The sequence below is a fragment of the Euprymna scolopes genome, chromosome 42 (assembly GCF_053919585.1).
Source record: "Euprymna scolopes isolate OS-2025 chromosome 42, ASM5391958v1, whole genome shotgun sequence".
Lineage (NCBI taxonomy): Eukaryota > Metazoa > Mollusca > Cephalopoda > Sepiida > Sepiolidae > Euprymna > Euprymna scolopes.
In genome coordinates this window covers 32197216-32224816 of record NC_136523.1, presented here as the reverse complement: position 1 = coordinate 32224816, position 27601 = coordinate 32197216, and the positions used below count along the sequence as shown (strand labels likewise).

The following is a 27601-nucleotide window of genomic DNA, read 5'->3' as shown; positions in this document are numbered from 1 at the left end:
TCAGATGTGTTTGTCACATCTGTCACACACGATTGTGTGTGCATTTCGTTCTCTCCCGTGCCAGATGTGTGTGTGCGTTTCATTTTTTTCTCACGCCAGATGTGTGTCCTATTCTTTCTCTTACGACAAAATGCGTCCAATCTCATTCTCTTTCCTCCCACCAGATGTGTGTGTCACGTGTAGATCTGTTCAACACACGTGATCATGCCTACAAAGTCGGTAAACAGCACAACCTTCAGAATTACTAAAGCAAGCAACAAACTGTATCGGTTGTTTCTGCCGAGACACTACAACCTTTAAAACATTTTTTGCTTCCCAAAATTTTGTACATTATCCTTTGAATTAGACCAACATTTTTTTGTAGTACACGCTACACAATGATTTCATTATTATTATTATACTGTACTAGCAGGGAGACCCAATGTTGCTCGGGATTGAATGATGATCAATGAATATTTCACACTCCTATATTTTTTATTGTCATCGAAATCCATGAAATCGCCCGGGAGGAAGCTTCACATGCCTCTGTGCAGTAACTTAGTCTAAAATATGTTATTCTATATTGCACTGTAGAGAACCTACTATTTCTTTTATAAAATTATTTTATATAAACTTCTTTCTAGTTAATAAAAAAAAAAACTTTAAGAAATTTATGTGCAGGTTTGAACCTACAGACCACGTCATACAAAAAAAAAACATGCTATCAACTTACCCACAGTAGAATTTTCACAGCTTGTTGTCCTATCATTGTTGCTAATTGATGACATGAAAAAAAATAGCTTTACCAATAATAGATAAATTAAAATAACAGTTTTGATTATTGGTAATTATCGAGGGTATTCTGAGACAAACTTAACTAAGATCACTCCCAGACTTATACACTAAAGTTCTGTAGATTTTAAAGAAAATCTATTCGGCCATTTCGGAGTCTATAAGGAATGAACACACACACACACACACACACACACACACACACACACACAAAGTTGCATTTATTTAAAAAGCTGTCCAGATCTGGCACTGCCCCGGAGTGTTTAAAAGATCTTTATCATCATGAGTCACATCTTCCGCTTGGTGCGAATTGCGAACCCATATGACTTATTTTTCACCATTCTTTCCGATCTGGAGCAAGTTGGTTGATGGACGCCCAACTGTTGAGAGATGTCCAGTCAAAAACATTTTCTCTTCATCTTCTCCTTGGCTTTCCTCTGCCTCTTTTACCTTCTAATATACCCTCAAAGCATAACTTTGAAAGGCCAGTGGTTGATCGTTTGACATGGTGAAAAAGTTTAAGGGTTTTACTTTTGATTTTGTCGGATAGACAGGGTAGGGAAGTAGTTTGATGGAGGGTGGATGTTTTTTTTTTTTTTTTTTTTTTGATTAGGTGATGTCCCCTAATGAAAATGTATCACATGATTTGAAAACACCTCACTATGATTGGCTAGTTGTTTAGTCATGTGATGCAATCAATGTCATATAAAACTACTGGAAGGACATAAATTAAATAAACTTTTACTGTAACAGTTACAGGCACTCTTTTTGATTTGTGTTTTTGGAAAAGCTGCCCAACCCAGCCCAATTCTGTGTTTCAATGTCATCTCGTGATCACTGAAGAAAGTCAGTTTATGCTGTAAATAAATGAATTGGATGACTTGTTTGATGGGTTTGCTGTGAAAAGTCATGTTTAGGTTAAACAATGATTTAGCTGTAGACATACATTCTGTTTTCTCTAGGTTTATTTCTAATCCTATCTGCTTTGCATTCTTTGCTAATACGTTAACAAAAGCTTGAAGTTAATGTGTGCATTCATTAACAAGCGTAGGAGAAGTTGGAGAGGAATCGTTCATTTATAGAAAAACCATTTTCGCAAATCTCTTCTGTTTTAAGCATAACAGCTCGTGCAGCACAGAACAAAATTGCTGAAAGACCTTTAGCTAAAACTGTATCATAGGAAAGAGTGCTCTGCATGACGACTTGCCAAACATCTTGGGATGTCGTTTCTGAATTTTTTTGATGGGGATTGGTTATTCGTATTATTTGGATTCGTCGGACTATTGTTCTCATCTTGAGTGTGATTTTTACAATGTTTCGGCCGATGTAACCTCCAACCTTCTTCAGGTGTATCTTGTCAGATTCTGGAATTTGGACGGAATTTAATTAGGTCTACTTAGTAATTGGTTATTCCCTAGCATATATGCTCCTTCTTTGAGTTATGTTAATTGCCACCGGTACGTAACACAGCTATGATAGAAGCCAACCAGGAACAGTCATCAGGCTTTGATAAAAAAAAATGGTCCTGGCCCCCTATCTCCAGCATATACAGCCACATCCCTAGATTCGTATTATTTGAATTCCGCATATCACCCTGTACACAACCCAGAGGACATACGGAATGGCTTAAGGAGCTGGCAGATTTTTTTTATATTTTTAAAAAAATATTTTGTCATGGTTCACTTCTGACAGTCTCCTGTATAAAAAGACCGAAGACGCCCGAGAGTGGTGTTTAGCAGGCATTCAAGTCCTCTTTTTTTTTTTTTATATCAGCTTGTTCAAGCTGGGGATGGAGCGTCCTACCGGATGCCAAATATTCATCCGCTAATTCAGATATTCCAGGTCCTTGATATGACCTTAAACTATATCCAATGGTGAGGCCCCAGCTTGCGGGCTTTGGGGAGTGGGGAGCTATCCTTTAATTGCCATTGCTCTCAGGTCCACTCTGACCCGGAGTGGTAGTACCTGTTAGGGTCCCAACTATGGTTTAAATAGAAACCGACTTGAAAAAAAAAAAAATATATATATATATATTCTATAAAAAAAATTTTCTTCAAAATCTCTGGATTCGGCATTAAAATACCTGAAAAGGGTTGATATGCCATAAAACAAAAACAACCAACCAGATATTCCAACTGAGAGATCTTTTTAAGAGTCTGTCTGTTCCTTTAAGTGCAATTGTTTGGATCTCTCTTGCACTTGGTTCACCGGGTATATTAGGTAACTTTTTGAAATTCTTTTTCATGAGCCCACTTGCTTCTATAATAACTGGAATGATAGAGATCTTCCTAAGATTCCAATTTCTTTTTGTGTCGTTCATAAGATCTTGGTATTTCGTTATCTTTTCCCTTTCAGCTCGGTTTAACTGATGCCCTTAAAAGTGCTGCCATGGGTCATAGGTGTAAATGTTAAATAATTAATATGTATGCAGGTTTTTTAGTATTACTTTACCGTTTTCTTGGCACTACTGTGCTCCCTCTTCTTTGCAGGCGGATCCTTGTTGCTTTTTCTCCGGAAATCCGGTCGGCAGCAGACGAGGCAGCAACTTGTGTTGATGTGTGAAAACGCAGCCGCTGGCATGGATTTTTTGGAAGAAAAAAATTGTATACACAGGTAAGGACACCCCCACTTCATCCCCACAATATATGGATATTCTTGACACTAAGTTTTTCAGCAGACACTTCCTACATGGTTTCATCGACTTCTGTTCCATACCCCGTCTATCTCAGTTGTACATATTTTTTATATTATTGTAAATATATTTTGTGCAAATTCCCATTCACTTTTGTTTATTTACTCATATATCCCCGAGTATTTGCTCTTACGTGATAATTTATTTATTTTTTTATTTCTTGATGAGTTTATTGATGAAAGGGGCTCCTAGGGTTTTTCCACATATTATTTTCAAAGCGTTATATATATATTTTTTAGTTATTCTCCCACTGCAAGAACTGTGACACCAGAGTCAGAAAGTGGGATTGAGAAATCACAGCGCTCACAAGGAGGGGCACTCTGATCGGCAAAAAGTGCCTGAGAAGCCCTGTCGGCATTCCCCAGAAAAAATATTGGAATAGTCCCATCACTGGTGTTCACCCTACAATCTCTTTCACTTACTATTGGATTAGCATATAAATTTAATGTTAAATGATCACATAGGAAGAACAAAAATACAATACAATGCTAACGTGAAGCAAATACACGAGAGCTGAAAGAAATATGGAAGATAAAATAAATCAAAATAACGCAAATAAAAATCGTTGAAAACCTTGAAAAGAGAATGAAAGAGATTGGAATGAGATGATGGATTTTGTTTAAAATATATTCCAACCGGCTATCCAACAAGTCTAGGAAAATATGTCTCAACATTAACGCAGTGGTTCTGCACACTTGGCAGTTGTACTGATGTATAAACGTACTCTTGTATTAATTTACAAAATGGAACGATAAAGTTGTTGCCTTAAAAAAAATAAAAAAACAACACTACGGCTTTATTTTAAAACTTTTATTGAAAAAACTAATTCAGGTAACTTGATTATGTAGTAGAGCTGACATCTATTCAATGTAGCCGCCTTCAGCTGTAATCACTGCCTCAGTATGGGTCCAGAACTGGGAGCATGCCTTTTCCACAAGCACTGGTAGGAGTTTGGCAAATACTTGGCAGATGTTGGCGATCAGGCTGGCTTTGGTGTTGTGGGAGGTCATGTTGGTGATGTTCTCAACGTATGAACAGTGTTCCAGCAGGTTCAGGTCGGAGAAGGAGTGGGTGCAGTGAGAGAATGGTACAAAGTTATAGCACTCCATCTGAAGCCAAACTTGGGTCTCTTTGCACTTATGGGCCAACGCTGAGTCCTGCTGCTACACGCAAGGTCTGCCAGTGACTACCTGATTGCACTAGGGGATCAGTACACTCTTCAGCACATCCAGGTACACTTTGGTGTTGACTTTCAAGCTGACTTTGAAGATGTGAGGTGGCATGATGTGGCCCTCACTTGAAATCATAGCAAAGATTATAATTGTGGCTGGAAACTTTGTTTTCAGCACACTGAGCACACCCTCAAGCATTGAACCATCTGGATTTGCATTTTGAGGATGCCGGCAATGGTTCTGTTGTCATAAATTGGATTGGTACAGAGTATGAGCTGTACAGCGGTGCATCTCCAAACTCGCTTGTTTGACATTATTACTTTCAGACATCATAAACGACTTCTATCGCTCTTGAGATTTTTACAAAACTGGCTAACTAGTAAAAGTAGCAATCCACATAAAAAAATCAAATGGCTTAAAATATTTCAATATTGGTATATATAGAAAGAGCTTGATAAGCTAAGAAAGAATCTTTTTAAATTTTTTAAATTCAATTAAAATTAAGGAAGTTATGACTATTTTTATGCCCTGCGTGTTTGGATATTTTCCCCTCTTTAAAACCATATGCGTTTTGTCACATGTTTTGCACTACTTTTTCAGTAAAAATGCTATATCTTTGTTAAAACACAAGACTAAGCAATGAAATTTGCCATGTAAGTGTATTTTTGTGCAAGGGATCTCCATATGCTAGTGAAAATCTCCAGAAATGAATGGTTTCCAAATAATCTGCAGTAAATGCACATAAATATGCTGCGATTGCTTAAAAATGCCATGTATTCATTAAAAGAAAAGAAGTTAGAGAACTCAAAGTTTAGTTGTAATGCATTTTACGTGCCAAAAACTGAAATCGAAATCTAGGATTGGTTAAAAATGAATATATTGCAATATTTCTTTGGTATTATTGTAGATTAATACCTTCTGCTACCCCTCCCCCATCTGACCACCTCTCCAAAACATGTGGTTCTACCTTTATAGACAATTGCATGTGAACAACTTGAAAAACTTTAAAAGATAAACAAAAATTATTTTAGAATTTAATGTAAAATGATTTCCCATTTTGAATCATTCAAGCGTTTTAGGGCAGTTACCCCCCCCCCTTTTTCCTATGATATATAAATCCTGGGTGTTTTTTTGTTTGTTTGTTTGTTTGTTTTCTAAAAGGCAGTTGTGCATGGTTTTAAGAGGGTCTTTGTGCAATTATGAGAAGGTGGGAAGGTTGCCACTCTGACTTTGGGTTAATGATAGGGCTAAGGAAAATTATGTGTAAACATCCTGAAGACTTGATAGAAACAAAACAAAAACAACTTTAGAATTTAGAATGGGGGTTGGTTTTACATAAATGTAAAATAATTCACCATTTCAAGACGATGATAGCGTTTTAGGACAGTTGACCAATTTATTTTTTTATGGGAGATTAATCATGTGCACTTTCTTAAACGTTTTTTATGCTTTTTTTTTTTTTTTTTTCGCTTATATGAGCTCACAGAGGAAGTTTGTTTAGTGGGGAGCTCTGTACTTAGCGTTATTGTTAAGGCTACAGGTTTTAGGAGGAGGCTTGCCACTCGTACCTAGGATTAGACATAGAATTAAGCTAGTTTTTTTTTTTTTTTGAGGGTGTTTGATACCAATTGTGAAACTTTGCAAGAATTATGACAGACAAAAATAAATGTTATTTAAAAAAGTGACGTCCCTCTACCAGAAAACATGATGCTTGGAAAAATATCAAGTATTTAAATTCTATTTAAATATAAAAAAAGAAACAAGTTTTTTGCTAAAGCTGACAAATTATTAAAAATTTTGAATTAATGTTATTTTGATTTTTAAATACATTTCATGTCTTTTCCTACCGTTTTTATTTTTTAACTGAGCACCTCCTACAAATATTTAAATATTGATTTTTTTATTTTTTAATAATCGGGTAGATTAGTTTCCATTCGATAATAATTCACTGAAAACATTTTTTAAGGGACGAAAATTAGAAGTGTGTGTACCGTTCGTACACGTGAACCAAAACAATGATAGTTCATATTTTCACTTGCTAAAATATTTTAAAATTTACTACAACGCAATTTTTAAAAATATTTGTATGGTTGATAACAAAATAAAATAGCTCTAACTAAACATGTAAGAATTTTTTTTTATAACCAGATTTCCAATTGAAAAAAAAAAATCGATTTGAAATAAAAATAAACAACAAAAACAAAACGTCTGTTTACGCCATGTTATCGCTGCTGCTGCTACTATCTACTATATACTACAGAAGTCTTGATTCAAATTCATAACGATTTTTTTCAGATATTATCTTTTTAAATTGCTACGTACCACTAGAGAAAACACTGTCCAATCATCTTTTTAACGAATAAACATAGTAAAAAGATTGTTTTATTTGATAGTGAGTGTCCGAAGAAAATTTTTTCAAAACTTTCAATACTCATCATTTTGAAATCTTTTTTTTTAACACAACAAAAAAACAAGTCGTCAAATGAATTTTGGACACTCGAAATTATTAAAAATGACATCTCTTTTGGCTAATTTCCAAATTTCATTAAAAAATTCTTCACAGAAACACGGTACGAATGTTTAGAAATCGGGGGGGGGGGGGTCGTTACAAAATCTTACCGAAAATGCTGTTTTATGATGTTCACATTTTTATCACTTTATTTGCTTAAAACTCTAAAAATATATAATGTATGTTATTATTTACTAATTCATTTGATAGTATATTCATTTCTGAACAAAACGGTGGTATTTTGAAGACTTAAAGTGCTTTGGTTTTTAAAATATGACTATTTTAGCAGAAACCCCTTGAAATCTGTGATTATCCAAAGCGTTTTAATGGCCATGTGTATTGCTAGTAGAAGGTCTGCAGCAAAGAAAACTGATTTTCATCAAATAGAAATGGAATCAAGTATTTTCTAGGGCGACATTTTAATTGTTCCACCCTGTATATATTGTTTCTATTAAATAGTGAGTCGTGTCTTTCTTTCAAACTCTTACAGGTCTTCATGTTAAAAAAACGACCCTGGTGTAGAAGGACATTGTAAATAGGAACTTTTACAGGACTACAATAGAAAGAAAAAAAAAAAGCGTTTTGTTTTTGTTTGATTATTTTTTTTCCTCATTGTTTTACATTTTTTTTTTTTTCTCTAGAGATTTAGCCGCCCGAAATTGTTTGGTTGGTGAAAACAACGTCATTAAAATCTCCGATTTTGGAATGTCTCGAGAAGAGGAAATGTACGTCGTCTCAGATGGTATGAAACAGATTCCGATCAAGTGGACGGCGCCGGAAGCTTTGAATTATGGTTTGTCCTCTTTTTTTTTTTTTTTTTTTTTTTTTTATAACAACAAGAAACAAGTTCTGAATTTTTGAGATGAGGATTGATTATTCGTATTCAATTATTTGCCTTTTTTTTTTTTTTTCAGATTCAAACCTACAGGTTATCAACAACCATAGTTTACTTTTTTGTGAAGAAGGGGAGAAGCTTTCACTGGGCAACGCCGGTTAACCGGTCCTTCTAGTTCTAAATAATACTGACACGCCACCTGACATTGTCTGGTTGTAAGATACGTTTAAATATGATATTTTAATTTATGCAGATTTCATATTTATTATTATAAAGCCAGTTCTTTATTTATTATTATATTGTACCCAATATGCAGTAGTGATTTCAAAAGTTATAAACAGTAATATAACTTGGGTGCCATCAATCGAAACCAAAATATTGGATAACTACTGTATTTAAACGCGTATTGTCTTTAAACCTTTCTAAATTTAATGCTAATTTATCTAAAAATCATGAATGAAAGCATTTTCGATTCTATGTCCTGGTTGTAACTTCGCTTTTTGGTCTCCCAATTTATCGAAGAGGGACCTATGTTTTCAGTGGCATCTGTGCGTCTGTCCTTGTGTCCGTTAGTCCGGACCATTGCCAGATAACCGTCCATTAGTTTTTCCTGAAATTTTGACACAAATTGTATTTCATTAAATAGATGTGCACAGTAAAAAAATAATTTTGCAAAAATTCTCGTTGCGTCTATAGGACCTCAAAAGAGGTCGAAAATGCCCCAAAATGGCCAAAAATGACACATTTTGCCTCATAACTTTTGATTCATCCATTAGATTTTTCTTAAACTTAGCCAAAATGCTGAGGCCGTTGTTCTTAATATAAATCCAATATGGGTGACTCTGGCAAAATTCTGGTTCGCGTCTCCAGGGACTTTTAGCACTAAAAACGCCTTTTTTTTGTGGCTCTTTTTTCATATCTCGCAACAAAAACTTGATATGTCTGACTATATAGTGGTTTTACACGATCAACTCAAATATACATGTGTTAAGGCCTGAAACTGCACCATTATCCATTTACACTGGAATTCGGCATGATTGAAGTGAAAAGAGCGAAAAATGTGATAAGTTCAAATCAAATTACTTAATTTTTAACTATGACGGAAGTAATATTTGTTTTTAGGATTAACCCAACCTTCACACTTCTCACATTCAATCATTTCGTCACTATTTTTTGTGGCGTCATCTCGCAGCACAAAAGGAGGACCACGCACATGTGGCTTATTTTATTTTAAATAAGATAAATGGAGGACATACACTATTACTACCGGGTTTTGAATAAGTCCTGTTACATTGTAGATTTTCCTATTCAAATTAAGCCTGGTACGTCATTTTGGGTAGAATTAAACAAGTTTGGTTACACAATGATTTATTAGTATACAAGGCATCATATCATTCAATGTGGCCACCTTTGGCGGCAATGACACGTTCCAACCGAGGTCAGAAACTCTTACTGGCCTTCCTGACGTAGTCCTTCTTCATGGACGCCCATGCTCGGTTCACAGAGGCTTTCAGCTCATTTGTGTTACTGTGGCGGGTCTTACAGGCGCTTGCCTCAATATGCGCCCACACACTGAAATCAAGGGGGGTTCAAATCTGGCGACTGTGGAGGCCAAAAGTCTTTGGGCCAGAAGCTCATGTTAGTCTCTAACCAGTTCTGCGCAATTTTGGCGGTGTGTGCGGGTGCGCCATCCTGCTGGAACACGTAATCTGCTTTCTTGGTAATCTTTTTAACCCATGGAAGAACTTTAGTTTCCAAAATGTCTTTGTAAACAGCGGAGGTTAGCCTGTATCCCTGTTCAAACCACACCGGGGGCATCTTCTCCCCATTGGATGCTACGACCCCAAGCATCATGACAGATGCTGGATGCTTGGTGGTTGACACTCTCTTGTGGTTAGAGACATCATTCCCAAAGCTTACGACCCGGTTGTTCTGCCTGTTGAAGACTGGATCGACAGTGAATGTTTTCTCATCGGAGAAAATAAGGATACGATTCCCGTGGCTCTTTAAGTCATTCAACAGGCGGGTGCTCCTCTCCAGACGTTTATGAATCATTGCAGCACTCAAGAGGGGTTTCTTGGAACGTCTTAGACTCTTTCCTCCAATGCTCTTGACCACCCTGGACACTGTGGATACAGAAATCTTCATCTTTTGTGCCAGTCTTGTCATTTTCAGCTCAGGATCATTTTCAAAGGCCTTTTTGATGGTTCCACGCCTAATTTTTTGAGGCTTTCCTGATCGAGGTCGATCCTTGAGGGTCTCCGAGTTATTCAGACGTTGGGCAACACGATAGACAGTCATTCTATTGACGTTTAATAGCTTTGCAATGTCAGTTTGTTTGCGACCCGCGCGCAGCAAAACGGAGATTTCATTTCTTTTTCCTTCCATTGGGTTGTACTTATAATTTAGGATTTTCTCAGGAGTCAATATTGTATCTGCAATATATAAGTATTAATTAGACGTACTCAAATGTTAGTTACAATCAATAATAATACATGAATTTATAAAAATAAAAATGTAACAGGACTTATTCAAAACCCGGTATTTTATTCATAAATTTTTTTTGATAAATCAGCATTAAATTTAGAAAAGTATAAACCTAGAAATGTACAATTATGGAGTTGTGAGCATTCTTTTGTGCTGTGACAAAATTAAGTTCGCACATTGTATTGCAATTTTACAAGAACATGGTCATAAAAAAACTAGTTCTTAAATTCAACAATAAATTGCAACATTTAATATGTAAAAAATTTGGGTGTATCACCAACTCAAATATTGGCAAGAACATCCTAAACCTATCCTCCCATGATTTATCTCCTTCTGAACTTAGAAATTTTGCATTCCATTGCCCGGTGTTAAACAGGAAGAGGCATTTTCTGAATTTGAAATTCTTAATACCTAAGCAGAGAAACTTTCGCCAGTCTCTGAAATTAAAGTAATGTATTTAAAAGCAAGATTAATCGACCTTGCTCACAACTATGCAAGTACACCAGTCACCCATTCAGAGTTTAAATGTTGGAAAGAACATTATGCAGTTATTAAAACTCTGACAAAAATCGTTAGTCATTATGCAACGCAACTTTATTTTTATATTGCAATAATCTATTGTAAATGTTGATGTCTAGTGATAAGTTGTAATAATGTACATCTTAAAAGCAAAAATAGGTTTGCGGCTCTTAAAATTCTAAAATTGTCCGCAAGGACCCATAGATTACTGGATAAAGTGCTTAGTAAAATTCAGTTCTAAGTTACACTCTTCTGGAGGTTGGAGATTCAAAATGCAATTGTGAATTACTTAGGACTTTTACCCATGACAGAACGAGAGCATGCTACCCTCGTAGATTAAATAAAGTGTTCCGTTGGAAATTTTGTGCAGATTCCCTGACATCGACAGAAAAATTCCAGAATTCAATAAGTAACATTGCATTAATAACAATACAGTAAAATGAAGAATTTCTTGTCAAATTTTTTGTGGTAATCAAATTTCGGTTTTTGTGGTAATCAAATTTCGGTTTTTGTAGTAATCAAATTTCGGTTTTTGTAGTGATCAAATTTCGGTTTTTGTGGTAATCAAATTTCAGTTTTTGTGGTAATCAAATTTCGGTTTTTGTAGTAATAAAATTTCGGTTTTTGTAGTAATAAAATTTCGGTTTTTGTAGTAATAAAATTTCGGTTTTTGTGGTAATAAAATTTCGGTTTTTGTGGTAATCAAATTTCGGTTTTTGTGGTAATCAAATTTCGGTTTTTGTGGTAATCAAATTTCGGTTTTTGTGGTAATGAAATTTCGATTTTTATGAGTAATTAAATATCGGTTTGTGGTAATAAAAAAATATAACAAACAAAATTTACGCAGCTTTAAGTTATGGGATGGTGCCAATATTTTTCCAAATTCCAATACAATTACTAATTTATTAAAATTCCAGATTCTGATTTAATTAACGATTCTGTTTTAAATTCCCGATTCTGAATTTGAGTAAATTTGAATATTCAAGCAAGAAAAGTGGAGTTATGTCCCTTGCATTATTTGAATTATGCTTAGAAAAAAAAAAACCATCAGCTTCTTTAGTGTTTTTTTTTTTTTTTTTTTTTTTTTACCTCAAACAAGGCACAGTGCCACTAAGTCGTTAAGGGCTACTTATTTTGGGACCAGATTTGCAGGGAGACTATATAGGGAGTTGGGTAGCGAGGTGTCTGTTCATATTACACTTGAATTTCTGCATCTCAATACAATTAGGGAAGCAAGGGCCTGTGAGGGAATGTTGAAGTCTAGCAGTTCAAGGAAAGAAGCTATTTGAATAGAAAGCTTTTTTATTATTATTATTATTATAAAGGTGTTACCACATATCAAGGCCAGGAGGCCACTCGAGAATAAAAGTTAATGTGTGCATTATAGTCATTGAAATAGTAATGTAGTGATCGTTTGTGGTGGAAATTTGGTCTAATCAGATTATTTGCAGGGACGGTTTAATAAGAACTTGTTTACGTTGGACTTGAAGACAACAATATTTTAGTCAGCTGGAAAGCAGACCAGTGGAACAGAATTCTGCAGACGGGCAGTTCCAGGAAAGAAGCTTTCTTGATGGAATCCACGTTTAGGTTTAGGCACTGATACAGAGTTGGGGGATTTATTGATAATGGTTTTAGCTAGACGAGTGTTTTTTGTGTAAGATTGGCAAGGGGACCATAGATTGGAGCTCAGTTGAACACTTGTCATAAAAATAGCGATAGAGCAGGAACAAGCTTGCAACGTTTCTTCTGTGGGATTACGAAGTCTGTTTTGAACTCTGTCAAGATAGGATAGGTGCTCTGAGCAGCTCCTGAACAGATGTGGTAACAGCACTCCATCCTAGGATGTACTTGACTCTTAAACAGGTAGAGAATTGCAATGGCTGTGAGATATCTACTGAAGCGGTAGAATGATCCCACCATTTTTCCAGCCACCTTGGCAACGGATTTGATTTCAGATCAGGAGTGAAGGTCAGACCAAGAAGCTTGTCAAAATATGGAGCCTCCCCAAGGATGAGAGCCATTCATTACAATAGGGACCAGGTGTGGTCAGAGCATTGATGATGGAAAGTGAGAAGCTTAATTTTAGATACATTAAAATTAACCAGCCACTTTTTTCCCCATTGCACCATATGCTCAAGATTAGAAAAGGGAGAATCAGAGAGATCTTGACCATTTCCAGCCTTTGAAGTGTTGCCATAGATGGTAGTGTCGTCTGTGTAAATATCTATGAATGATTTAAGAATGTGCTTTGGGAGATCGTTGAAGATCACGAAGAGAATTGGGCCCAGATACTGTGAGCTTCTGATTTCTGCCCATCAACAACTATTCTTATGAACCTATCAGAGAGGAATGATTTAATAATTAAGACATTTCCAGCTACTTTCTAGCTGGAGATCTTGTGTAGTAAACCTTTATGCCTTGCCCTATCAAAGGCTTTTGATATGTCAAGAGCAATTGCTCTAGAAACGAGGCCTGTGTCAAGCGATTCACTAATCCTATGAGATGTTAGGGATAGCACATCAGCTGTAGATCTAGCGGATTGGAAACCATATGGCATGTCACTGAGTAGGTTGTTTCTAATGAGATGATTGACCACTTCTCTGTTTAACATGGATTCGAATAACTTACTGAATGTACAAGAGACTGATTGGTTTGTACTGAGGAGATGAGGAACCGCCTGAATTTTTAAATACGGGGAAGGCTGATAAGGTTTTCCAGGGTACGACATCTAGGGATCTCTACAGTGGAGAGGTGGGATTTTGCTGCTTGTCTGGTTTGTTGAGTGGGTGCTAATGCTTAGAGTTCGTCCGAGCACTTACCATTAAAGTACTTGTAAAACAGACAAAGGGATGCAACATTTTGACGATATGACGGAGGTTGGAGTTTGGCCGTCAGTGCGAGACCTATTAGGTTGGCAACATTTTTTTTTTTACGCTATCTTGGAGCGAGAGACTAGTGGCAGATGCACCAGCCCAGATGTGACAACCATATTCCATGCATAGGCGAATAGTGGCTTTGTAGAGATACAGGATACTCTCAGGCGTGAGTAACCTTCTAGCACGGTAGAGGGAGCCCACCTTCCTCGCAGCAGCCTCGACGTATTTGTTCCAAGTCATGTTTGTGAATGTTAGGCCTAGGAGCTCGAAGGAAGTACTTCCAGGTAGTGTATCTTTAGTCATGGTTAAAAAGGTTTCTTGTAATTATTAAAGGAAATAAATTTACCATCCAACAAGGATGGTAGTTGTGGTGTAATGATGATTATTGGGAGTATGATGACAATGAAATTTTTTTTTGTTTCGTTTTTTTATCCTTTTTGTATCATGAGTTGTTTTTCCTTTTTGACAGGCGCAGAATACTTTTCCAGGTCAGGTGCTCAAATGAAAAAAAAAAAAAAAAACGGCACAAATATAGTAATGGTGCCGCATAGGTCTATAATACATTCCTCTGTAAAGAGCATCTAAAACCAAGCCTTTATCTTTACATCTGATTCCCATCTGGCATCAATTGAAATGAATGGCTCTCGTCTTGGGGAGGCTTCATGTTTTGACAAGCTTCTGGGCTTGACATTTACTCCTGATCTGAAATGGGACACATACATTAAATCCGTTGCCAAGGCCGCTGAAAAAATGGTGGGATCCTTCTATCAATCCAGTACATATCTCACTGCTGATGCAATTCTCTATCTATATAAGAGCCAGGTACGTCCAAGGATGGAGTACTGTTGCCACATCTGGGCAGGAGCTTCTAGAAAGGACTTGATAGAGTTCAAAATAGACTTTGTAGCCTCGTAGGGGATGTCCTGCAACCTGTTTCTCACAGAAGAGATGTTGCAAGTTTGTCTTTGCTCGACTGAGCTCTAATCTATGGTTCCCCCTTGCCAAACTTTCACAAGAAACACCCGTCTAGCAGAAAACACTATCAATAATTTCCCCCACTCTTTATCTGTGCCTAAACCTAAACGTAGATTCCATGAACAAAGCTTCTTTCTTAGAACTGCACGCCTATGGAATTGTCTTCTATTTTCCTGGTTTCCAGCTAACTACAATATGGTTGTCTTCAAGTCTAACGTAAACAAGGTTTTGATGAGCCGTTCCATATAAGTTAACAAATTTACCAAATTTCTATTACTAACGGTTACTTTATTGTCCAATTTCTACTGTACACTCTTTAACCCTTATCCTCGAGTGGCCTCTTGAACTTGATAAGTGGTGATGCCTTTGTAAAAAGAAAAAAAAGAGCACTTTTAAAACAGAAGTAAAAGGAGCAGGGTTTTGGGCACCTCTAGCACCCCCCTCCCCCTCTGCACGTCCCTACTTTTTGGCATTCTTCCTGTTCCTCAGGAAGTAGTCCACGATTATTAAGGGAGTAATAAATTTGTTCTCGTAGTTGTGCTCTTAAAATTTTACACAATTTTTAAGCAGGTTATGAGTCTGTAGTTACTGGGGGGGGGGGCGGTTCCCTTTACAAATATGTTGTTGACCAGTGACTAATCTTCACCTAAAAATTTCTGAAAGATAAACAAAATTTTCTTCAGTTCTAAACTAGGTCAACTTTGCAGGTCATTGTTGCTCGACATATGCGCTGATTCTATGGACTGTTTCATTCTCCACCATTCTTCCTTGTCTATAATTTTGTTTTTCTTCTTTTTGCAGGCAAGTACACGTCCTTGTGTGATGTGTGGAGTTTTGGTGTTTTGATGTGGGAAGTTTTTTCTGCAGGAACGACGCCTTATCAAGGAATGACGAACCCCCAAGCGAAAGAACGGATTGATAGCGGTAAGAAAATGCTTTTCCATCTCACAAACATATTCAATGTACTTTGCTGGTTTGATCTAGTGAGGAGCATGTAATCCGGTCAAACTCAGTTGTGTCGTGCTGTCATGATGGCCACACTCGTACAATTATAATTGAAATGGTTTAATTAAAATTATTTCAGAATATTTTTTTAATTTAACAACATGCAATAGTTTGGTTCTTTTCATGGATGCAAGTGCAAACGTACACATACTTTAAAAAAAAACAATAAAAACAGCATAATTAATAAATCTGTCTTTATTTCAATATTAACAGGGGGACCAGACGTTGCCCGAGATTGAATGAGGATCAATTAATGTTTCACACTTCCATATTTTTTATTGTCATCGAAATCAGTGAAATTACCTATTTTTAATCAAATCTATTAATTGCCTGCTCTAGTTGGGGATGCATCGCAGTGCACCGAGAAAAAGCTTCACATGCCTCTAGCAATGACTTAGTCTGCAATACATTGTAGTTTATATTGCACTGTAGAGAGCCTACTGTTGATTTTATAAAATTATTTTGATATAAAATGGCTTGAATTAAAGTTTAAAATACAAAAGTCAAGTATCATGCTTCAGTTGTGCTCTAAACAAAAACATTAATTTTGAACATACCCCTGTCATATAAAAGAACCTACTGTTGATTTTTTATACCTTGCCTTACTGCTTGTGTGGTGATAATGACTCTAATTTAAGTTTAAAATGAAAGTCAAATATCATGGTGCAATTGTGCTTTAAGCAGAAACATTCATTTCGACCACACTCCTACTTTTGATTTTATATGTCGGGCCTTTCGGCTTGTGTGGTAATAAAACTTCTAAAATGCACTCGTGATGTTAGGCTGTGTAAAGTGTTAACTTTGGTCAAAATCGCCTGTTCCTTCTTTCATCGGATTATTTCGACTATTGATACTTATCAAAGACATTCCGACTCAAAGACTATCTAAGAACACAGCCAGGCACATAAAGTACCTTTGTGTGAAATTTCATAAAAATTAGTTCAGCCGTTTTAGAGTCCATAGGGAATGAACTCCTACACAAAGTGTCCTGGATATGACCTTAAACTATATCCAGTGGTGAGGCCCCAGTTTGCGGGCTTTGGGGAGTGTGGAGCCACCCTTTAATTACCATTGCTCCCAGGTCCACTCTGACCCGGAGTGGTAGTACCTGTTAGGGTTCCAACTATGGGTTAAATAGAAACCGACTTGAAAACAGCAAATATATTCTAATAAAAAATATTTCTTCAAAATCTTTGGATTCGGCATTAAATAACCCGAAAAGGGTTGATATGCCGTAAAACAAAAAAAACCAACCAACCTACACAAAGTTCCTTTTATATAATAGCAGAGCAAACAAAAAACTACATTGTTCACTTGTATTTGAACGCAACAGTAACAAAGGAAAAGCACATAATCGTTCAAAAAGAGAACTTTTAAATCAGAAATATCAAAATTTTTATGAAAAATTCCCAATCCTCTTTTTACTCCCTTTGCATAAAACTAAAACTAAATATAGCCCACATTAAGAGTCTCTAATGTCTACTAGCTGTGTTCCCAAATTCATAATGATCGGTTAATTAGTTTAGGAGTAAATATATGTCGTGGTGTAAATGTTGAAAGTTTTTATGGTATTTCAAAAAAGAAAACAAGCTTCATATTTAGAGGTTTTAAAAGAATCGAAATCGGTAATTGTATTGGAATTTGATCGACAGCGTAAAATTTTGTTGAATAAACTTTTATGAATATTCAATTATTTTTTTTTTTTTTTTTTTTTTTTTTTTTACACAGTGATCACCACTTATCAAGGCCCGGAAGCCACTCAGGGATAAGGGTTATTGCAAGTACATCACGTTAGTGAGGAGATTTTATGAAGTGTTTAATTAGGGGGGGCGGTTCATTAGGAATTTGTTAACATTAGACTTGAAGACATCCAAGTTGTAGTCCGGAGGGAAGCAGGCAGACGGAACAGAGTTCCACAGGCGTGCAGTTCTAAGAAAGAAGCTTTGCTCATGAAATCCGCGTTTTGATTTAGGCACAGATATAGAGTGGGGGAAATTTTTCACAGTGGATTCAGCTAGACGGGTGTTTTTCGTGAAAGTTTGGCGAGGGGGGACCAGGGATTGGAGTTCAGACGAGCACCTGCCATGAAAATAACGATAAAACAAGGATAGGCTCGCAACGTCTCTTCTGTGGGAGAGGGGTTGCAGGGTAGAGAAAAGGGCATCCCCCACTAAACCACGAAGTCTATTTTGTACTCTGTCAAGGCATGATAGGCTGTTTTTGGCAGCTCCTGCCCAGATATGGCAACAGTATTCCATCCTTGACCGTACTTGGCTTTTATATAGATAGAGAATTGCATCAGTAGTGAGATATCTTCTGGAGCGGTAGAAGGATTATTTTCACTTTAATTATGTACTACCACCACTACTAGCATTATTATGTAAGGATGCATGGAGGGAGGAGGGGGCGTTTGTCAAAAAAGGTTGGGAAACCCTGACTTAAAAGATGATTTAGTTTTACTATGACAATATCTATGTTGGGTGGTCCCTCTTCTGATAAGGTTGGATTCACGAGACCGAAGGATCAATAAAGACCTGGCCAGAAATAGGTTAATTGGTCCCCCCGACAATAATTCACTCCCATTTGTCCGTTCACTGTACTTTTTCTAAATAACCACGCCTTAGACTTTTAAAAATTTATGCATAAACATTAGTCATGGTGAAAGTAAATTTTTCACTCGTGGAGGGGGACCTTGCATGCTCGACTTTTTTTTTTTAATAAACATGACTCTCAGTCTCCTTGTGAAACAATGTTTTAGAATTGAAGTCACTCTTTTTTTTTTTTTTTTTTTTTTTTTGTCGCAGGTTACCGTATGCCGGCACCCCCAGGAACTCCCGAGGAGATCTATCAGCTAATGTTACGTTGCTGGACCTATGAACCGGAGTCCAGGCCGCACTTCAACGAAATTCACAAAGAACTGAAGAAGATTTTGTCAACGTATTGAATCAGAAAAAAAACAAAAGGATTGATGGAGGATTTAAAAATAAAAAACGATTTATGACGGATTAAAAAAAATGTAAATCTCTCAGGACTTCCAGAACAACGCAAAAAAGTGATACTGATTCTGTGTACGGCTAACTTTTATTGTCAGCGCCTTTGGGTGATTGAATTTGAATTTCACGATTTTAATTCAAAGGTTTTTGTAACCAACTATTATTTTGGAAGAAACATCACATATGAAGGATACGTTTTAAATTTTGTAAAGAAAAAAAATCAAAATTTTTTTTTTTTTTTTTTTTGACAAGAATTTTTTTATTATAACAAAAAAAAATTTTTTTGTATACAAAACTAAAAAAAAATAATTTTATTTTTTTCAATTAATATTTGACTTGATTTAAAAAAAAAAAAAAAAAAAAAAAAAGTTGAATTTTTATTCTACTGGGGAAAGAGGGTAGGGGAAGATGTTATATTTTATTTTTTTTTTTGTATCCCTGATTTTTAATGAAAAAAGGTTAAATTTTAAAATTTGCAATAAATTATCTTTTTTTTTTCTTTTTTTTTTTTTTTGACAAAATTAAAAGATCAAGCTTTTTCTACCTCTCTCCCCAAGCAATTTTTCTGTTTGACTCGATTTTAAAAGATTTTGTTAATTTATTTTCAATGCAATGAGGAAGGTGAAGAAATTGTTTTAATTTAATTATTTTGTTTTGGTTATTTTTAAAGAAACGTGCAGACACACACACACGCATATATATATATATATATATATATATATATATATATAGAGAGAGAGAGAGAGAAAGATAAAAAAAAAAAAAGGAACAGAACAAGTCACACGTCCATCAACGTTTCATCTTTATTGTAAGACTTCTGGATGAATGAATTTTTATTCATCCAGAAGTCTTCTTACAATAAAGACTTAACGTTGATGGACGTGTGACTTGGTTTGTTTCTTTTTTATCTCTCTATCTTGTCGGATTACTATTTCCATTATTTTCATCATATATATATATATATATATATATATATATATATATATATATATATGATGAAAATAATGGAAATAGTATTCCGACAAAATAGAGAAATAAAAAGGAACAAACCGTATTATGTGTTCATCAATGTTTCGTCTTTATTTCATCCAGAGGACGTCTCGAAATAAAGACGAAACGTTGAACACGGTTTGTTCCTTTTTATTTCTCTCTCTCTCTCTCTCTATATATATATATATATATATATATATATATATATATGCAGCATTTTTCTTTATGGTATATTTCATTAAATAAAATAGACGTTTTTTATCTATTAATTCTATTTGTTTATCGTTTCCAACTTCTGAATAACAGTCTTCACTTCTAGTGGGAACTGGCTGATGTTCCTGCTAGTAGTGAAGACTGTTATTTCAGAAGTTGGAAACGATAAACAAATAGAATTAATAGACAAAGAAACGTCTATTTTATTTAATGGGTGTGTATATATATATATATATATATATATATATATATATATATATATATATATATAAGGATGGATGGGTCGCCTTGTAATTACCATTGAGGTTGGATGCTATGTTTTTTAGGACATGTCCTTCTTCCTAAAAAAAATCAACATCACTGGTCAATTTGAAAAAGTGTTTCACATCATCACGATGAATCAAAACCCAACAAAATCAGGGATGATATTTTAAAAAAAATGTTAAACAGTTGTCTCCCTTACAACTGAAATTTTATTTCTTTCTCTGGATAAGTTTGAAAAATTGTGCAAATATTAAAGTTAAAAATCAAATTTACTGAATCTCTGGAAATGCTGAGTTAGTACAGCTAGCCGATATATATTATATATGTCATCGACAAACTGTTTTGCTGTATCATAGCTCTTCAGTGCGGCTAGACTAGCAACTGCTTCAAGCCGGGATCAAAACTTGATCGCCTAGATGACATTCGGCACTGCCAAGTAGGTAGGTGAAATTACAATAATCAACATTGTCTTAATGCTTAAGCGTTAGTGCCAGTTATTTCACTATGCTCAAGCATTCACTGACTGTTTCTTTGTATCACAGCTCTTCAGTGCGATTAAACTAGCAACTGTCTCAAGCCAAGATTGAATATATATATATATATATATATGATTTTGAGGTTATGAAGGTTTTCTGAAGCATAAAAGGGTGGTTGTTATTTTTATATTTGATTTTTTATTTTTTATATTTTTTTTACATTTTGTGATAAAAAGCAGGCGACCACTTCAAATATATATAAAAAAAAACATCGTTTTTATGCTTCATAAAACCCTCGTAACCTTGCTGTTTCTATTCTAGAAGAATACATGGATATTTTAACATTATATATATATATATATATATATATATATTATAAGCCCAAAGTTGATTAGTCATTCGATGCCATAGATTACAAAGTTAGTAATAAAACCAACGCCAGGGTAGATGAGGACAGAATAATCATTGGTCAACAGTTTATTGGCACATGATAGGGCACTTCTTTGGTCACTGAATTTTTCTGTTTGTCATAACGAACTATTATTAGTTTGTTGGTGCGAAGACAGTTATTCGAGACACAACTTTAAAATCTATGGTATCTAATGATTCAGCAATTTCTTACTGTATAATATCACATAAAATTAAATGTTATATATATATATATATATATATGTCATAGAACTTTAATTTTTGCTCATTGCTACTCATTGCAAATTTTCTCTCCTCAAAATTTGAAAAGGTCTGGAACCTTTTTAGTTTTTTTACCTTAATTTTTCTTGCCTAATGATATCTAATATGATTGAAACGGTCTGCACATCATAGCAAGATATGACTGGATTTACATAAAAAAATTTTTAATAAAAATGATAACTTGCTCTCTTATGATTGAGCACTATCAACGATCCTTGTTGAAATTCAATTATTTTTAATTTTGGGTATCTTCCCACCGGAAATATATCTATATATATATATATATATATATATATATATATATGTTTGGAGGTAAAATAATTTATGCACACATTTGAACATAAGCTGAAATCTCTCTCCGCTATTATCTCATCGAGAGAAAATCAATAGCAATGAAAAATATTAACTAGCCTCAGTGCCCGGTGTTGTCCAGGTGTTTGTGTTGAGCAAAAATAAGAAAAAAGAAAAATTGGTAGCAGGCAGGCTCGAAACTGTACTGTGAATGAGGGCGGAAAAAAATGTGACGTGTTTGCTGTTGCACCCATTGCCAAACCGAAAGTGGAGTAGGTTTAAGTTAAGGCTAGACAATCTGAAAGAAGCGATGACTTTTGAAAATATCGTTGAAAAAAAAGCGACCCCCCCTCCCTGTAGAAAAGTGTCCAGTTGAGGGTGAAGGAATTAATGTTTTTAGCCAATTTTTCGATATTTGTCGTTTGAAGGGCCGAGCTTCAAAATGATACCGATCTTGTGAAAATCCGTCACCTCTGTCAAAAGTTTTGCGAGATATACATACATACATACATACATACATACATTTAAACAGACAGGTAAGATTTATATTATAGATGGCGAAATAAATAGCAATGAGGGATCTTTTTGTTATATTTAAGGTGTTAAAAGACAATTAAATAATTTAATTCAATTCACAATAAAAAGGTGATTAAAATAGAACCACATATGGGAGTGAAAAAAAAAAAATTTACAGACGGGAGACGGTTAAAATTCTCCAAAGAGATTTAACACTTCTATTGATTCCTTTTGCCAGCAGGAAGTTTTTGAATCACAATAGATAAATTTTAAAATGATTTTTGGAATCTGCTCTATGAAGTATCTCAAACCACTCTATTTTCTACTTATTGACACTACAAGGATTCTCAACCAAATGCTGGCCAATAGCAGAGTCCAAAGTTGCAGAAGAAGAGAGACTCACAAATCCTACCCTACCCTGTCTAATCTTAGATGGAATGTGCTGATTTATATGAGTTTGCAAATGCAAAGAAGTCCGCCCCACATAACCAGCATCATGCATTTAAATTGATAAACGATATTACTATTTTGGAGAAGGAAATGCAAGAAAAAGATTAGATGCAATTAATAATACTTCTAACAATCTGTTTAGTTAATTTTGCACCATTATCCCCTATCCATGGTAATTTTAAATAAACGGGACGTTTTAAAGGCCCAAATATTTCAGGGATTTGAAATCTGCAACCTTTTTGTTAATACAATCATTAATAAGGTCTTTCTGAATAACCTTTATTAATGAAAATTTCCCTGATCTTACTTATATATATATTTAAGAAATTCCAGTTTATAAACTGAAGAATTTTGGAAACGTAAAGTGGGTATCTAGATATTATTACTAATATTTAGAGGATGATCCGAACCAGATGAAAATGCCCAATATTTGATATAGAGCATTGGTATAATCATGTTTGATACACTGGTTTTCATCAGATCATCGAGGTCCTGAATATGACCTTAGGCCTCAGCTTGCAGGCTTTGTGGAGCCACCCTTTAATTGCCATTGCTCCCAGGTCCACACTGACCGAGAGTGATAATACTTGTTGGGGTCCCAACTATGGGTTAAATAGAAACCGACTTGAAAAAAAAAAAAAAATATATATTCTATTAAAAAGACTTTCTTTAAAATCACTGGATTCGCCATTAAATAACCTGAGAAGGGTTGATATGCTGTAAAACAACCAACCAATCCATCAGATCATCGAAGTTAAGCAATGATGAACCTGCCCAGTACCAGATGGGTGACCATTTGTGACCTCCAGATGCTGTATGTGTTCTTTGTTTATATCGGAATTGTTTCCAGTCGTTCTGGACTTCTTCTTGCCATTGCACTCCAGCAGTGCCGATTCAGGAGAGATGGTATTGGAGATTGCGTAACCCTTGCCTCATAATTACACAAGCAGCTGCTCCTACAGGGGATGTCCTTTGTCTTTCGAGACTGAATGGCGGTAGTTAAAATTTTGCAAATTATAATTCACGGCATTTATTTGAAAGAAGATTAAAAAGGTGAAAAGAAATTAGAATGAGGCGCTAACGCCGCTGGTTTTTCAAGACATAGTTGCAACATTGCAGAACTTCTCATGCAAGAATTATCTCTATAATTATATAAATGTGTGTGTGTGTGTGTGTGTGTGTGTGAGTTCCTCCCTCATAAGTTCCAAAACGACTGAGCCTATCTTTTGCAAATTTTACACAAAATTAATTTATATGTCTGTCAGTGTTCTTAGATAGTTTTTTTTTGCAGAAATTCGTCCGATAAGTATCGAAAATCGAAAAATCTGATCTTAAAAATAGTCTTTCTTCTCTTATAGATAAAAAATAATTTTAAAGCGAAATATTTTACGTTACACCGGCCAAGGGAAATAATAAAATCAGATAATAAAAAAAGAGGATTGATTCTCTCATAATACATACGCAATCTGCATAAATTAAAATATCATATTTAAGTGTATTGTATGGCCGAGCAATGGCGAGCGGCCAGCTAGTAGATTTATAAATATAAGTTGGATCGACAAATAACACCATTGGATCTACACTTACCATTCAAGTTCTTTTTGGATTTGTTAGTTTTATTTTTCATCTTCATACGTGGACTTCAGCTTGAATATCCATTTTTATCTATATTGTTCTATATCGCATCAACACATTTAATCTCATATGCTCCGATGAATTACAAGCCCTTGTACCCCCTTGCCTAAATTAAAACGCGGATTCCATGAACAAAGCTTCTTTCTTAGAACTGCACGCCTGTGGAACTCTGTTCCGTCTGCCTGCTTCCCTCCGGACTACAACTTGGATGTCTTCAAGTCCAATGTTAACAAATTCCTAATGAACCGCCCTCTTAAGTAAACACTTCAGCAAATCTCCTCACTAATGTAATGTACTTGCAATAACCCTTATCCCTGAGTGGCTTCCGGGCCTTGATAAGTGGTGATCACTGTGTAAAAAAAAACAAAAACAAAAAAAAACCACCCCCAAGAAAACCAACAAGCAGCAAAGTCCCACCCCTACATGTGTTACATTGTGGGATAGCTAGGAGAGGATGATATATTGTTCTCCAAACGGCACCAGATAAATGTATGTCGTATTAGTCAGGTGGAGGATGATATCAATATGAATAGAAGAGTTATTGCACGAGCATATATCACAGTTCGTATTTACGTAAAGGTATTACATTTTATAAGAAGAAGAATATATGCTTCATACCTTTCCATTATCCGGGGTTCTTCTGGTCTTCACTGCTGGGCTCCGTGATGAAACCTGCAGCGACCAACACCAAAACTGATTGAGACACCTGTTTTTTCTTCTTTTGTGAAACCACAGAACAACACTTTATATTTTTAAAATATAAATTTATTTCAGCTGTCTCAGTGGTCTTCACAAGGAGTCTACATTATGTGTCTACATGCTTGTTCCTTTCAGCCCTGCTTCCCGGCTTTGAATACGTCTGTTCACTTTCATGATCAAACACAAACTCTTCAATCTAATCGTATTGACCTCTTGTTCCGTTACATCATCATCAAAAGCAGACGTCTCCCAACGTGTGACCTCTATCACGTATGAAACTGTTGAAGGTCATTTCGTTTATTTAACTTAGTTAATTTATGCAAACATCTTCAGCTAAACAATAAATAACTCCTAATCTAAACTATTTTAACAATATCAATGGATAGATAAATAGATAGGTAGTTGGTTGGTTGGTTGTTTTTGTTTTACGGCATATCAACCCTTTTCGGGTTATTTAATGCCGAATCCAAAGATTTTGAAGAAAAATATTTTTAATAGAATATATTTGTTGTTTTCACGTCGGTTTCTATTTAACCCATAGTTGGGACCCTAACAGGTACTACCACTCCGGGTCAGAGTGGACCTGGGAGCAATGGTAATTAAAGGGTGGCTCCACACTCCCCAAAGCCCACAAGCTGGGGCCTCACCATTGGATATAGTTTAAGGGACTTTTACCCTCTGCAGGGGGCAGTCGTCATATTCTAATGCCCCACCGACAAGGCCAAATAGGCCAAATAGATAGGTAGACAGACATAGATAGATAATTAATTTAACTTTTAACCATGTTATTATTTAACACATAGTAGAGATCCCTCTCGACATATCTGGGCAGGAGCTGCTAAAAACAGCCTATCCTGCCTTAACAGAGTACAAAATAGACTTCGTGGCTTAGTGGGGGATGCCCTTTTCTCTATCCTGCAACCTCTCTCCCACAGAAGAGACGTTGCGAGCCTATCCTTGTTTTATCGTTATTTCCATGGCAGGTGCTCGTCTGAACTCCAATCTCTGGTCCCCCCTCGCCAAGCTTTCATGATAAAAGGAAATTCTTCAAGAGTATTCTAAATGCAGTCATATTAATGCATAAAATAATTTAGCAAAAGTGAAAACAGATATTTAGGCAATTTTAAAAAGTTAGAAATTTTTATGGGTCATATATATATATATATATATATATATAATCTCAAAATTTTTAAAAAATAAATAAAAATGACCTAGACATTACAAGTCAGTAAATGAAATAAAAATAGTTTATATAAGATCTCTTAGAACCTGATACCATTAAATATACCCAGATACATAGTAACCAAAGATAAAATAAAATAACAGTATATTGAATACTGATTGATTAATCAAAATATAAGTGCATAAAAAATATAATAAAAAATATATAAAGAAATATAAAAAATAAAACATAAAATAGAAAAGCAAAGATTCCTGAGTTACCCCCCTTTAATTAAAATAAAAGAAAGACCCAAGTTTAAAGAATTAATAAGATAGATTAATTACCTCACTTGGACCGGCCAGAAATAACCAATTAAGACCGGAGGCGACGCCAATTAGGAACAGAATAGGACAAAATTAATTTAAACATATATTTACTAAAAAACACATTAAATAAAAAATGAGAAAATTGATATTAAAATAAAATAAAATATACAGAAATAAGGATAAGCTATAGTTAAATAAAGATGAACATCAATATATGCAGTCCTGAATTTTCCTCAAACAGAAAACAATATGGCTGACGAGAGTCTAACATTATTTACCATTAACTGTTCGCCCTTGTGTTAGGCTTGAAACCGACGGTACCAATGGTTTTCTGACCTTCAGTACAGTTTTAAATAAATAAATAAATATTAAGCTCTTATATTGAAAATATTTTTCTTTGTAATCGAGCACTTTGTTGGAATTCTTTCCCATAAAACAGTAAACATATATATATGTATGTGTGTGTGTGTGTGTGTATCTTATTCCAGGTTAATATTTACCAGAGGTAAAGCAACTAATGAAGTTTTAATGAGGTTAATGCAAGAGTGCTCAATACCAAAGTAGGGCAAGATATACTTTTTATTTGTTTTACAGACGAATTTTATATGTTGCTACACATTCATGAGTATGTTTTAGTTAACCAGTTACAAGTAACTACATATATTATTATGGACTTTACTGCTGTATAAACAATATCGCCTGAATAAGTCTCTAGTTAATTGTAACTTGCTGACCGAAATGAATGTGTAATGACATATTAATGCTTATGTAAAACAAATAAAAAGTGTGTGTGTATATATATATATATATATATAGTAATTTATAAAATATATATGGCGATTAAGCTACACTGAATATTCTGCGTTACATCCACTGTAGGATTCGTCAGGCTTATGCGCATAAGCCTGACGAATCCTACAGTGGATGAAACGCAAAATATTCAGTGTAGCTTAATCGCCATATATATTTTATAAATTACTAACTAGCTCTACCTACGTATTGAGCACTTTTGAAGTAAATACTTAAAGTTTACGCATAAATCTATACTTTCG

The 27601-nt window shown here is 35.0% G+C and overlaps 1 protein-coding gene across 6 annotated transcripts in view; it reads left to right on the top strand.

Annotated features, from left to right (window-relative positions):
• LOC145266997 (tyrosine-protein kinase Fer-like) overlaps positions 1-19380 on the top strand; it is a 306724-nt gene extending 287344 nt beyond the window's left edge. For 5 of the 6 annotated variants that reach the window (XM_080122896.1, XM_080122895.1, XM_080122892.1 and 2 more), the window contains 4 exons: positions 3261-3384; positions 7786-7937; positions 15641-15763; positions 18649-18859. In XM_080122896.1, the coding sequence (XP_079979022.1) occupies positions 3261-3384; positions 7786-7937; positions 15641-15763; positions 18649-18788 (539 nt within the window). In that variant the 3' untranslated portion in view covers positions 18789-18859. Of the gene's footprint in view, positions 1-3260; positions 3385-7785; positions 7938-15640; positions 15764-18648 lie in introns of all 6 variants that reach the window. The other variant, XM_080122897.1, reaches the window with a different exon arrangement.
• Positions 19381-27601: the final 8221 nt, after the last annotated feature.